Raw genomic sequence first — 15,314 nt, forward strand, 5'->3', positions numbered from 1 at the left:
TAACGATTTTGCTTTGTAGTTGTTTCATCCCAGACCTGATGGTCCATATTCACTTGTTTCAAGTATAGGCTATGGAATACAGTGTTTATATTGAATCCTGTATATTGAATCCCCATATATTGAATCTTTTATCTTGAAAACCTTTATAGTGAATGTATTTAGGGTGGGGTAAAGGGTTACATTTTTTGGGGAAACTGTCAGGATGGGTTGTTATGGGTTTTTATGGGTGGGAAATGGGGGATTGGGGGAGCCCCCCCAAATAAAATACATTCACTATAAAGGTTTTCAAGATAAAAGATTTGCTATATGGGCATTTGTTATACATTACCTCGATATAAAGACATGTAACCTTGTGGGATGTTCCGCCTGAGTGAGTTCCTCACGGGAGCGGGAGTCCATGTCCCCAAAGGGGAAGTCTGTCATTGTGAGGACCCTCTTGCCTCCATCACTTGGGAGGGTATTGTGAACCAGGCTCACTCGATTTAGCCTCACAAGAATAGGCTCCCCCTTGGGGAGAAGGGATGCATTTGATTGGTCACACATCCCACCAATGTTAAACTCCGCCTTCCTACCTCCACCCTTTGATGATCTTATTTTTCCTCCTCTATTTCCCTCCTTCTACCACTACCTTTCCGCTACCACTAGGCCCACCATGTTCTTAATGCTACTCCTACTCCACTACCACCTGTTACCACTACCGCTTCTCCTCCTCTACCACTACCTCTCCCCTGCCACCACCCACTTCCCTTCTATTACCACTGCCACTCTACTACTGCCACTACCTATTACCCCTTCTCATTCCTGCCACTACTCTACTCTCACTACCACTACACCTCCTCTCTAGTCCTATCTCAAATGTTATTGCACTGCCATAGATATTAATGCACATTTCATGTGGACCTTTGTTATATGTTATACTGTGCCATAATGTAATGCTGTTTAGTGGTTAATGTAATTTGTATCTAGGTTCCTGATATTGGCCACAAGATCATTTACTACTATTTATCCTTGAAATTGGTTAGCTAAATAAAGGCTATTGTCGTTGGCTACCTTAATAGGAGAAATCGGTTGGCTCTATTTGATCTGAGAGGGTGCTTAAGACATTCAGGTAGATCGTATCGAACCTCTGCACCTCTCCTCCCCAACCCCTCCTCTCCCAGTTATTTACTTAGTCTTTATGACAAAGTGCTAAAAGAGAATGGAGTGAAGGAGACTGAAGCACAGTTTCAACAGAGTGGCTAACTTGCCGTAACATTGCTTGGCTGCATTCATGTTTCTGCTCTCTGACATGAGGAGAAAGAGTAAAATAAAAGGAGAATATCCTCTTCTGATTGAGGAAGTGAAGTGAAGTGAAGTGTGTGTGTAAAATAAAAGGAGAATATCCTCTTCTGCTTGAGGAAGTGGACAAGTGAAGTGAAGTGAAGTGTGTCTAAGTGTGTGTGTGTGTGTGTGTGTGTGTTTTTTTTTTTAGGAAAGGCAGGGTTGGGGTCCTCACCATTACCACCCATGTTCAGATTGAAATGTTGTTGCATTGAAATAGCCCGGTTTCAGCACAGAAGTGAGATAATGTCACAGTAACAATCTTGTAGAAAAGTCTGATTACTCATGACGAATAGAGCGCATAATCCTTGTCGAAGGACTTGGATACTGTTTTCCTGAATGCAAGATCTTCATACTGGTACCCCTAATCTTAATAAAGGGAACGCTAATGAGACTAAGCCATAGAGAATGCAGCAATAACGAAAGCACTAGGAACTGCACACTGATATGTGGGTTTGTGCATAATGACCCTCTCATTTTCTGACCACCACAATTCAAACGAAGGCGATGTTTCTTTGGAGAAGGTGTTTTTTCCTGTATGCTCTTAAATGACTGGAGAACTCTGAAAGCCCTCTGTACATTTGGAAACTGTACAAACCATCACCCTGCTCAGGGAGCAATAGAAAAGGTTTGGGGGCACTGGAAATCATACAAAATAAGTAAAGTAACTTTATAAAAGAAATATCCAAATTATAATACAATAAAGATTTTTTGTGTTCTGTGAACTAATCGAGTAACCAATTATTATGGTATACAATTGTGGGACCTAGAACTTTAAAGGTCATGACAAAATGGACTCTGCTTACTGCTGTCCCTAGTACAAATAATCCAGTGCAATGCATGTGTGTTGCAGATTTTTTTTCTGGTTAATGTCAGTGGTAAGATTGCTTGTATTTCTATGGTGTCCCTGGAATCTTTTGAAGTCCTGCAAACATTGAAGAAGACAATCCTGTATAGAAATTATTTCTTCTGAGTCCTGCAGTGAGTAAATAAAACGGACTGGTTATGGCCTCAGTGGGCGACTGGGTAGGTTTCCACTGTGACCCTTAATGAGGATAGCTGCACGCTGGCCAACTATGTTGATGCGAAGGAACAATGATCTGAAATTCCTCCCTTAACGAAAGCAGAGAGCGATACCCACTAACCCTCAATCCATTGCTCACTGACCCTCAAGCCATTGTGCTTCAATTAGTAGAGCTCCATTGCTAACTCCTGCCGCAGGGGACCACCTCAGAACATAACTTGTGCTTATCTGATTAGCTATTTAGCCCTAAAGCGGTCAACGTGAAACCATACATCTTCGACGCCCCATTACTGTAGGAGTGCTATCTCTGCCATTAAGCATTTTTAAATTGTCAAGGTCTATAGACCATATGGGCTTACTGTCTTTAAAAATGAATAGAAATATTTCAAATGACCTCTTAAATCGCACACATTTTATCATACCTCACAGATCTGGTAAATAACAGACGTCCATGGTTGACTTTGGTATCCTAATAGGTAAAATCAGATAAAACCTTTCATTTTGTAAAATACAGAATCTATAATTTTATGCAACCACAAGCATATCTGTATCTCTGCCCCACTAAAAGGCTCAGACGTTTCATTATTTTGTTCCATTTGGGGCAATTACCCACCCTTTTATAACGTAGGAGCCAGGGAAAAGATTCCTACCAGTGAGCGAGTTTGTCGTTTATGCAAATCCTCTGAATGTTTGGAAACAGCCAAGCACTTGTTGACTGAGTGTTCGACTCTGGGGAGTTCAATCACTAAATATCTTGGGGAATTTGTACACAATCCCCTAACCATCTGTGAAACCTCATTCTGGCTCTATTGCACTAACACCTGCAACATGCATTTGTTTATTGCACTGTATAATGTGTGGCAGTTGATTGAAAAACACCTGGGCTCCTTGATCTGAAACATCATATTATGGTGGGTTAAAGATTGCTTGTGACACTCTGATCAGGCAGGGGCTTCACACCTATTGTACCTGTATTTCGACTTTGAGGCAGGGTGTCTGTCGGTGAGAGGCCTAATGCTTGTATACTTGATTAAGACTATGCTGATGTGTAGGCAAAGACTATAAGTTACACACAACTGTCTATATTTGAGTATTTTGTCTTTCTTTAGGTTGTAAATATTTTAAAGAAATGTTGTATTACCATATATTTTCATTGGTCTATATTTGTTGATTTGTTTCTTTTAATGAGTTAATGTATGTAAGTTGTATCATGTGTAAAGTTTGAATTTATTTTCAATCTGTATCACATCAAAGAATTATTATTAAAATCCGATAGCTGAGCACTATACATATAACCAGGGTCCAAAATAAGGACATATTGGCATATGCTACACTTAAATCAAGTGAGCTACCTCCTATGTTCTCACCTCAAATTGATTTTAGGAGCCTTCGTAGAGGACCTTATATTTATATTTTTTTAGAATACCTAGCAGTCACCTTTCTGTGCCTGAAAGGGGCATCACTTTACTCATATCAGAAGTCCAAGTGCAGTTGTGCTACTTTGCACTGATTAACTATCATAGGGATTAAACTGTGTTTCAGATGGATTTACTGTGTGTTGAGAAATGGAGTGGGCTGGAATACTGTTAATGTGACTGCCAAATGTTTCATGTGTGTTTTGATTCTTTCTAGGCGCAAGGAGGTGATGGGATTTTGCAGCGACTCAAGAGAATCATTTACGATGCCAAGTCTACAGTAGTGGTAATTAATTTTGACTACATACCGAACAAAAGTCTCATGCAAACAATACCCCATTCTGCTAATATTATATGTGTTAGGTTTCTTATGGCATATCAATTCATGGACTGAATTCTTTACTGCTGGAATGAAATATATACTTCGAATGGATTCTGTCATCCCACATATTCCTCATCTTTGATATCTCCAATATCCAGCTTCAGTTACTTAGAAAATCTTTTTTTTTTTTTCTCGGCAGACAGCGCTGTGCGTCTATGCAGTCAACTCGATGTCCTTCCAGGGCTTCTGGCTCGAGGATGATGTCATCAAAGGCATATGTAGCACGCGGAGCGCCCGTTGGCTTCAGTTCTGTTTTTCCGAGTAATCTTACACTTCAAGAACTATGGCGCACTTCAGAATATCTAAGAGAAAATGTCTTCGTCTTCGACACCGACTACCCCGAAGACCTGGTTTAAAAAGTGTCAAGACTGCAAGATCCACATAGAGTATGCTTATGGTGTCTCGGTGTGGAGCACAAGACCTTGGCCTTTTCAAAGTGTCAATCGATGACCGGAAAAGCTCTGTAGGTGCCTAAGGGGAAATTGACAGTAGGCAGATTCCCTAAGAAATCCCTATCGAAGAAACCTTCTAATAACGAAGCGAGAGGCGACTCTCCTCGAAGAAAGAAGGCAAAGAGTTCCAGGTCAAGAAGTGGCTCACAGCCTACTTCGACATCCTCGTCCGACTCATCTCCTGAGAGCTATATCCTGTCCCACCAAGGCCTCCACTCCTGCCGAATGGGAAGCATTCAGGCAAGAAACGCTTAAGATAGTTGAGAGCCAGAAACCCTCGAAGCAGGCAGGCCATGCTCCTACCGCACCTTCGGAAGCAGGTAAGGAAAGGACTTGTGCCAGATCTTGCACGCCCTTGAGCCCGGGACATAGGCCAGATCCCCATCGAGAGCCGCCTAGGCCTCGACATGATGAGAAATCGAGGGATCCTTCGAGTCAAAAGTCGAAAGACAAGTAAAGTTTGACGCCAGCTGCGCCATCGATGCCAGCTGCGCCATGAACGCCATCAAAGCCTTTGGTGCCATTGAAATTGAAAACCTCTTCATCAAAGACATTGACACCTTGGACATCAAGCTCGAAATTTTCGGAGCCTTTGACACCTTTACCTGAGAAAACCTTCGCTCCTTTACCAAGAAAGAATTTCTTTAAAACTCTGACTGCTATTTATGAGGACAATGAGTCATCTGATAATGATGCGCCCTTTGGTTTGCAGTGTGGCACACCAAATGTCCCTGATAGTTTAATGATATGATGATATGATATGGCATTTATAACGCGCCTATACACAAGTGTTTCAAGGCGCGACAAGGCAAGGGGGGGAAACAAGGGAGGACAGACAACGATCTTACTAGGCCAGGTGTCATTCAGATCGTGCAAGTGCATGGGAAGAGGGGAAAGGAAAGTGCGCGGGGGGAAGGGCGAGGGGAAAGTGCAGTACATGGGAAAGTGGAATAAATAAGATAAGTAAAAACAAATAAGACAGCCAGCTAGTGGCAAGTGCAAGGAAGTGCAGACAAAAGTGCTAGTAGGGGGACTGTAGGGATACAGAAAAACGGTCCCCAAGTGCAGGGGTTGACAGGGAGGCAGTGCAGGTGGGCGATTGATGGGGCCTGGGCCAGAGATCAGAAGAGGGTGGCCAGGTAACCAGTGCAATTTCAGTCAGGAATTCAGCAGGGGAGGGGACGAGAGAAAGCAGAAGCAAAGAGGACGGTTTTGAGGTGCTTCCGGAACCGGAGATGGTTCTCCTCGAGTTTCAGGGAGGCAGGAAGGCTGTTCCATAGAGAGGTCCCTGCCGATGAGTGATCTGCCACCAACTCGTTGCTTGGAGAAGCTACTGACCCTGAGGGAGTTGTAGGCATATGAACGAAGAGCTCGAGAAGGAAGATATTTAGGAAGACAGAGTTGAAGGTATTGCGGTCCCAGACCCCAGAAGGCCTTGTGTACAATGCAGAAGGTTTTGAACATAATCCTCGCAGCCACTGGGAGCCAGTGCAGAGATTTCAGTCCTGGAGAGATACGAAAGATAAGTTGCAGAGGGCGGAGAGTGGAGGCAGGCACATTTAGATAGAGGCTGTTACAATAGTCCAGCTTAGAGAGGACCAGGGCTCTGGAGACGGTGAGTTCTGGAGTAAGGATAGGAAAGGAAGAATACCTCCAAGGAGGTGCCGCTGGTAGTGTGACTTCTTAGAGATGTCAGAGATGTGAGGGGAGAAGGAGAGTGCACAGTCGAAGATGACCCTGAGGTTTTTAGCCTTGCAGGTGGGAGTGGGAGGAGGGCCAAGAGGCCGGCCAGAGAGCTGCAGGGAAGGAAGGAGTGGGTGTGCCAATGAGTAGAATCTCAGCCTTACTGGCATTAAGGCAGAAGTTGTTGGCGGCACACCATTCCTGGATGGCAGACAGACAGTCAGAGATAAGGGAAGGAGAGGAGGAGGAGGCCGAGGGTAGCCTGAAAATGAGCTGGGTATCATCCGCATAGCACTGAAAGTTGCGACAGAGAGCGGCGATGCGGTGGGTAAGGAGTGCCAGATATTGGTTGAACAGCCAGGGCGAGAGGTTGGATCCCTGGGGGACACCACAGGTAGAGAAAAAGATGTCGGAGAGGAAGGACCCAAGTTGGACCTGGGAGGGTCAGTCGGAGAGGAAAGAAGTCAGCCACGCCAGAGCCTGACCAGTGATGGCAAGGTTATCACGGAGACGGTTGAGCAGGATGGCATGGTTGACAGTGTCAAAGACAGAAGAGAGATCAAGCAGGATAAGAACGGACTGGGTGTTAGAGTCAAGGATGGTGAGCAGGTCTTCACGGATGTTCAGGAGAGCAGTTTCCGTGCTTCTGGAAGCTCTGAAGCCACACTGATGGTCATGAAGACAACCAACAGATTCACTGTGGAGATTGAGCTGGGAGATGGCCAGTTTCTCCAGGAGCTTACCCAGGAAGGGAGTGATGGAGATTGGGCAATAGTTAGCCGGGCAGGAGGGGTCAGCAGAGGGTTTCTTAATAAGAGGGTGCACAAGGGAGTGCTTCAGGGGGGAAGGGAAGACTCCAGTGGCGAAGGAGTGATTGCAGAAATCAGCCAGGGCAGGAGCCAGGGAGTCGATGTGGTCCTTGATAGTTTTGGAGGAACAGGGGTGAACCTGGTCGATGAAACTTTCATAGATCGGACTTGTCTAGAAACCTCATCAGGAGAGAAAAGGGGAAAGGCAGAGAAGGAGGGAGGAGGGGTGGCTGCAGAGGGGCCAGAGGAAAAGCAGGGAATAGCGGGACGGGGGCGATAGGAGGAGAGTGAGGACAGGATGTCCTGAGTTTTAGAAGTGAAGTGAGAAGCCAGTGCCGTGCAGAGGGCCTGGGAAGGGACAGGAGAGGTGGAGACTGCAGCAGGATTGGCCAGTCCCTTGCAGATTTAAAGCATTCAGCCGAGTTATTAGATGCTGCAAAGACGCAGGCTTGGATATGAGCTCTCTTCTTGGTGAGGACGGAAAGCCGGTATTGCCATTTCCGCTCGGCCACCCTACACTGGCGTTTAAGGGTGATGAGGTCAGAGTCATACCAGGAGTTACACTTGACTTTGGGCTTCAGGCGGATCCTCATGACAGGGACAAGGATATCAAGAGTATCAGAGGTTGAAGAGTGGAGCGTGGAGAGGGCTGTGTCAGGGTGAGAGTCAGCCAGGGGGGGAGGAGGGGGTGAGAAGGTGGCGGCGAAAGCCTCAACTGACACGCGCTTCATGGGTCGGAAGGAATATCAGAGGAATCCAGACTTAAAGACCTATATGAAACATGGCAGATAGCCAGTGGAGTAGACACTTCACCGGAATTGGAATTTGGAAAGCCTGAGACAGATGAGCTTGCAGATGCCTCTTACAGGCAGTTGATGACCAGGGTAGTGGATTACCTGGGATGGAACAGACCTGTCCTCCCTGTTGAACAGGATGACCTTACAGATATCGTAGATAAAGGTCCTCAAAAGGATCCCATCTATCTTTTCACATTGCTCTTCAGAAGAGAGTAAGTGCCAATTGGGAAGCACCGGAGTCAAGTTTGGCGGTAAATAAGAACCTGACAGGGAAATACCTCCCATCAAGTACAGACCCCATGTAAGGAACTCTTGATGGCAACAGTAAAGACAGATGCAAGTGATCACAGTTCAAATGTGTTTATTGAACAATTAATTCAGGGTGGAAAAACAACTAAACTAAACCTAACTATAAGATGGGAGCAAGCATCGACCATCAAATTAAAAATAAGGTCGTCGTAGTGGCATTGTCAAAATAAAATGGCCTATACCAAATAAAAACCTATTGCCAATTCCTTGCGACGAACTACAGATGGAGTGTGGGATTGGTTTTCAATAAAGAAAAGAAGTGTTCCAAATAATAAGTCAGGATGTGATTGCTAGGGGTCTCCCTTTTCTCACGTTTTCAGCACGGGACAAGGTGGGACCTTGGAGCACAGCACACACTTGAGCTTTCTCCCTCTGAACCCACAGTTCCGTTCCAGCTAGCACAGTACACACTCGAGCTTTCCCAACGTGAGCCGACAGTTCTTCAATGGTAAAGTTTCTTTTCATTAAAATGTCTCTTGCCTTCGCGGCCGGATGTATACAACAAACAAACAAACAAAAAGTTATTTTCCATAGTTCTTGTTGGGTGATGGCCTCACCTTTGGGTCCCCCTCTTCTGGACGCCAACCCCCCCTCCCCATTTATCGTATTCAACCAATCAATTGAACAGTTCCTTTCTCAATGAACTTTGGGTGATGACTTTTCACCCCTGGATCTCCCTCAACCTCCCTCGGACTCGCTTGACAAGGGGGACAATTCACTTCCCCTCGTCTTCCAATACCGCTTACTTTCACGAGTTTTAATGTCTTTTCAAACAGTACTTCAGGATTCGTCTCTGATTGTCGCCTTCCCTCTTCCAGGTTCACTTTCGCAAACTTCTACAAACCATTCACTGTTAGCATCCTTCCTCAGGGTTTACTCTTGCCAACCTTTTACCATACAGTTCACTATGGGACATTAGACTTTGTCCTGTCTCACTAGCATCCCACTGCCAGGTTCACGTCTTGCGCTCTTTAACACACTGTTCATATGCTCATTTCATCAAGCGGGATTCATTTCCCTTTGGTTCACAATCATCTATAGGTCAAAGACTTTCGACGGTACAGATGATTTTACAAGACCGCTGTATGACCACTTTGACCTCTTTTCGCCTATTCCCAAAGGCTTCTGTTTACAGAAGTTTCAATTTTGGGGTAATCGCCCAGAGTTTCCTACTTGAGCACCCACGTGGTGCCGTACACCTCTGTCACTGGTTTTTCCCCTCGTTCCTCAATTGTATCTTTACAGTTTCAAAGTTCAAATTGGCTACTTTTCGTTCAAGACAGTTCAGTTTCTTATTGATTCTGCCCTCGACTCACCGGCTATGATGAACGCCTTTCTTTATCCTTGGAGTCAAGGTCGGTACCTCCGAGACCAGTGTCCTTCCCCGGCTTGGGTATCAGTAGAGGAGGGTCTTGCGTACCGCTATTGTTCACGGTCTTATGTTTCCATCTGCTGCGGTTTCACCGGCCTTGACCGGCAAGGGAAAGGTTACTTCTCCAGCATGGGGTCTGGCATGGATTCACATGCTCATGAATATTCCCCGTCGTCAGGCTGGGAATAATCGGTAAAGAAAAATCAGTATCAGTTTTGTTTCTGATCTGTCTTTCGTAGTAGTAACCAATCACTGATCTCTGCGTCATACTGACCACAGCCAATGACTGCCCTCCACCTAAGCCCCGCCTCTGGCAGCCATCTTCAGATTTTTACCGCACGTTCAAGTGTTGGGAGTCCTCGTACTTAGCTCTCGAGCTTTTACTGCGTGTTTCGCGCTTTTTCGGGTGAATTTTCACATTTTTTCGGTTAATCGAGCCTCAAGCTCCACCGTTTCTACTCCCGTTAACGGCTACCCGTTACGGGATTTTCCTACGCCCCTCAAGGGTGAAGATTTCGTCAAATCAACTTCTTGGAGGGTTCCAGAAGATTTGCGGCCTACTTCGAGATGGCCCAGGACGCGAGTTTGTCACCCGGACCCAAGCTGTTTCGCAGCTGCCCTGGATGCGGGCTGCAGAATGTGTTTAAGGAAGACGAACATTCGCGATGCCTCTACTGTCTTCATGGGGACAAGACTCATGTAGAGAAGGACTGCCAGTTCTGCAAGAACTTGTCGGAGCGGACCATGAGGGACCGTCGATCCCGTCTCGCTAGCTGGTTGGAGAAGGGCTCAGCGGGTGAGAAGAAGAAGAAAGGGTCCAAGCGGGCTTCTAAGTCCTGTGCGGGCTCCCCGGCGACGGGGGCCCAACACCAGGCCAAGCGCCGCAAGTCTGCTGGCTCCGGGAGCGCCGAAAGGTCGGGCTCTTCGGTCGCCAGGCAGGGCGCGCTTTCCCCGGCACAGTCAACCACGGGCCAGCGCTCCGGTTCGGGGAAGAGGAAGACCCCGGGTAAGCTTCGGGAGAAGCCCCGTCCGATCTCGGAAGAGGGGGAGCGAGGCGTCACCCCTTCCCCTAAGGAGAAGGCCCGGGACGCACCTAAGGTGGTGAAGGCCCCTACCCAGCAGGCAAAGGCCTCTATCGAGGCGATCGCGGCGACTCTGGCCAAGCCGGCAGAGACCCCGCCAGCGGAGACTGCCTCCAGGACTAGAGTTTCCCTGCCGCCAAGGAGGGAATCCTCTTTTCAGCCCATCGTCATGGCCACCATGATGGAAGAAGCGAGGGGGGGCACGGTATCCTCCTCGAGCTCGGAGTCAGCCTCGGAGGAGGAACTGACCGAGGCCATGAGGAACCTCGAAGTCCAATTCGAGAAGGTTCGATCCCGTAAGGAAGATCCTCGGGAGATAACCGAGGAAGACGACGATGGCGAGGAAGAGCAGCCTTCCCTTCCGGCGCAGCGGGAACCTAGCCCTCAGGGTGGCTCGGCGGCCATTTTGTCTGCAATCCAGTCCTTATGCTCTGAGATAAGGACGAGATTCCCACGGCCCAGGCCGGAGGACCCGCAACCTGGCCCGTCGGGAAGTCCTCAGAACAAACGACCAACCCTCTCCTCCACTCGCCCCCGTAAGGCCTACAGTTCCCTCCAGACGGTGCGATGGGCTCGACGACAGGTTCTGAGGGCGACGACGACGGAACGGGTCTCCCATCTCCCGTCGCCATGTCCTCGCCGCCCGATGAGATTGGCTCATTCCACGCCATGATCGCCAGGGCGCCCGAATTGTTCCAGCTCTGCCCGGAGGAGCAGAAAAAGGAAGGTTTCCTCTATCGGCGCCGGGAGGCCAAGAGGAAGACTGTCATTGCGGTGCCTCTAATCGATGACATCTGGGAGGAGGGCCTGTCGGTTCTCAAGAACCCCTCCACGGCACCAGCCAAACGGGACCGGTACGAGAAGAAGTACCGGGTCCCTGAAACCGCTCCCCTGTGCCTCAGGGCCCAGCCAACGCCAGACTCGGTCGTCTCGGCGGCGGCGAAGAAGAAAGCGGCAGGGTCAGGGGCCTCGACGTCGAATTCCCCGCCGGACGGCGAGGGAAAGAAGTTGGATGCCATGGGGCGGCTGGTCATTTCATCAGCGGCGACGACGATCAAAGCGGCCAACGCCCTGGCGATCGTGGCCCGTTACGACAGGGAGTTCTGGTTTAAGCTGGCCCCCATATTGAACTTCCTACCGGACGACAAGAGGTCCGAGGCCCTGGAAATACTTCAAGAAGGCGAGGTGGCGTCAGACCACGCCATAACGGTGGCAACCGATATTGCCGATACCGGGTTCCGCCAGCTGGGCAACAGTGTTTGCCTACGACGACGGGGTTGGCTCCGGGTGACCGACTTCCGTCAGGACCTCCAGACCAGGGTGTTGGACATGCCGTTCGACGGCAGTAACTTGTTCGGGAAGGCGGTGGACGAATCCCTCCAAGCCATAAAAACAGAGACGGCCCGCGACCTAGGAGCCCTTCAGCAACGACGGCCCTTTCGGAGCTCCGGAGGCAGACAGGGTGCCTCCAAGGGATCCAGCGGTGGCTCGTCATCCTACCGCCAGGCGGCACGCTCCTCGTCTCAGGAGGCCTACAGGGGTCGCGGCAAGCAGGGAGCGCCTCGCTGCCGTCGGCAAGGTGGCCAGGGTGGCAAGGCCACCACCTCCAAGCACGACTGAACCGGCCGTGGTCTCGGGCCCCCACCGAAGCACCCCAGTGGGAGGCCGGCTGACGAATTTCGTCGGCATGTGGAAGTCCATCTCCACCGACCGTTGGGTGCTGGATACCCTGGCAAGAGGACACTCTATCGAATTCCTGAAGAAGTGTCCTCACGTTCCACCTGTGGCCAGGAAGGAAAATCATGTCCCGCAACTGCTGTTGGAAGTACGGGCGATGCTCAGGAAAGGCGCCATCGAGCTTGTCCCGAAGAGGCTCCGGGGTGTACTCAAGGTACTTCCTCGTCAGGAAGAAGACGGGTGGCTGGCGCCCCATCCTGGACCTTCGTCGTTTGAACAAATACATCAGGTCACAAAAGTTCAGGATGGTCACCCTCCAGCACGTACTGGGACAGCTGGAGGAAGGCGACTTTCTATCGTCGTTGGACCTGGAGGATGCATACTTCCACGTTCCCATCCTCAAAAGTCACCGAAAGTTCCTCAGGTTCGTCGTCCAGGGACGCCACTACCAATTCAGAGCACTGCCGTTCGGATTGAAGTCGGCCCCCAGGGTCTTTACCAAGTGCCTAGCACCTGTGGCGGCGCGGCTGCGCCTGCAGGGGATTCACATCTACCCCTACCTGGACGACTGGCTCATCCGCTCAAGGACGAGAGAACTCGCCGTCGAACACTGAGAGGACCGTCCAGCTACTCTCAGACCTGGGATTCGCCATAAACTAACCAAAGTCCCACCTGGTGCCGTCGCAGGTGGCCCTGTTTCTGGGAGCGAAGCTCGATACAGTGAGGCGCCTGGCAGCCCCGTCGGAAGAACGGACGAAGACCATTCTAGGCAAAGTGCAGCGCCTGCTAGCCACGGACGTGGCCAGGGTGAGGTCCATCAAGTCCCTCCTGGGGATGATGTCCTCTTGCATCTACCTGGTGCGCCTCTGCAGACTACGGATGCACCCTCTTCAAGAATTTCTCGACGCCCGTTGGATGCAGGCGACGGGCACCTTCGAGGACAGGGTCCCCCTCAACGAGGTGTTCCGGCGGGCGATTCAGTGGTGGGGCGTTCGAGCGCACCTCACGGCGGGCAAGGACTTTCAGACGCCGGCGTACCAGGAGACGGTGACGACAGACGCCTCCCTGGAAGGTTGGGGCGCCCACACCGGAGATCTCCACGCAAGAGGCCTCTGGCTCCCGGAGGAGAGGCCCCTGCACATCAACGTCCTGGAACTCCGAGCCGTGTTCTGGGCTCTCAAATCGTTCCTCCCGTCGCTCAAGGGCAAGGTGGTGCGGATCTTCACGGACAACACCACGACAATGTTTTACATACGGAAGCAGGGAGGCACCAGATCCCCAGCCCTATCCTAGGAGGCACAGGATCTGTGGCACTGGGCGGTCGCACAGCGGATGTTCCTGGTTCCCTTCCACCTGGCAGGAGAAAGAAACACCATCGCCGACTCGCTCAGCAGGGAGCTGCACGCGTGTCACGAGTGGGAACTGCGCCAGGATCAGGTGGATCAACTCTTCCGACGATGGGGCAAACCCCAAATCGGCCTGTTCGCAACAGCGAAGAACTTAAAGTGCAAGAGGTTCGCCAGCAGGTTTCCCCAGCTGAGAAGCATGGGCGATGCGTTCTCGTTCCCCAGGGACGGCCTATACCTGTATGCGTTCCCTCTGTTGCCGTTGCTGCTTCGACTCATCAACCAGCTCAAGAGGTCCCTGTGCAGGATGATCCTCGTTGCACCGGCGTGGCCAAGGCAGATCTGGTTCCCGGACCTTCTGGACTTGTCAGCGTCCCCTCCCATCAGGCTGTCGGCGAACGCGGACCTTCTCTCCAGAGAAGGAGGCGCCATCTTCCACCACGACCCGGCGTCGCTGAACCTGCAGGCTTGGCTCCTGCAGCGCTAGAGTTTGGAGGCTACGATATACCGGCCGATTGCAGAGAGGTTCTTGCAAAGGCCAGGGCGTCCTCGACTCTCAAATGCTACGGTCATAAGTGGAAGAGGCTCTCTATCTGGTGCCGAGCACAGAAGATCAACCCCCTACGGATTACGGCCCCTCAAGTGCTGCCGTACCTGCTATCGCTGGCAAAGGCTGGGCTAGCCCATGCCTCCATTAAGATTCATCTGGCGGCGATCTCCAGATATACCAGAACCACAGGACGGACGTCCCTGTGGTCCCATCAACTGGTAAAAGAGTTTATGAAAGGACTGTTCTGGTCGTTCCCGCCGGTGAAGGCCCCGGCCCTGGCGTGGGAACTTAACCTGGTGCTGACCAGGCTCACGGGGCCCCCATTTGAGCCGATGCACTCCGCACCGATGAAGTTTGTGTCGTGGAAGACTGCATTCCTGGTGACCATTACCTCCGCACGTCGAGTGGGAGAGATCCAGGCCGTATCCTGCAAAGCACCGTACTTGACTTTCCATGCATCGAGAGTGGTGCTTAGGACGCACCCCTCCTTTATGCCCAAGGTGCCGTCGGACTTCCATCTTAACGAGCCCTTGGTGTTACCTGTTTTCTTCCCGTCTCCTTCGTCGCCGGCCGAGAGGACTTTGCACTCGCTGGATGTGGCTAGAGCGCTGAAGTTCTACGTGGACCGCACAAAGAGTTTCTGGAGGACATCACAGCTGTTCGTGAACTTTGGACCTTTGAATCAAGGGAAGGCTCTCTCAAAGTCTTCTATTTCCAGATGGCTCTCCGGCTGCATCATGCACTGCCACCGGTTGGCTAACCGACCGCTGCCAGGCAGTCCGAGAGCCCATTCGACCAGAGCGATCGCTGCTACTACGGCGTTCTTATCTGGTGTGCCCCTGCTGGACATCTGCAGGGCTGCTACGTGGAGGTCGACGCACACCTTCACGAGATTCTACTGCGTCGATCGGGATTCCAGGGAGGAGTCCAGGGTCGGCCAAGCAGTGCTGCGCAACCTGTTCGCTTAAGGTGAGCCTGGTGAGGAGGTAAGAGATGCTTAATGTTAAGTTTTTTGTATTGCTTAATGTTGAGCCTTTTGCCACCCCCCGTGGTTGTGCATGTGTGTACTGCTATTTATTCTTATATTCATGAGCAT

General features: G+C 50.3%; 1 protein-coding gene across 1 annotated transcript in view; it reads left to right on the forward strand.

Moving 5' to 3' along the window:
• The window catches only part of TMX3 (thioredoxin related transmembrane protein 3), a 495,045-nt gene that overhangs the window by 466,703 nt on the left and 13,028 nt on the right, over window positions 1-15,314 (forward strand). The window contains exon 15 of the mRNA XM_069620785.1: window positions 3,977-4,045. Within this exon, the coding sequence (XP_069476886.1) occupies window positions 3,977-4,045 (69 nt within the window). The remainder of the gene's footprint in view (window positions 1-3,976; window positions 4,046-15,314) is intronic.

Source organism: Ambystoma mexicanum, chromosome 5q (genome assembly GCF_040938575.1).
Source record: "Ambystoma mexicanum isolate Mex_15411 chromosome 5q, UKY_AmexF1_1, whole genome shotgun sequence".
Lineage (NCBI taxonomy): Eukaryota > Metazoa > Chordata > Amphibia > Caudata > Ambystomatidae > Ambystoma > Ambystoma mexicanum.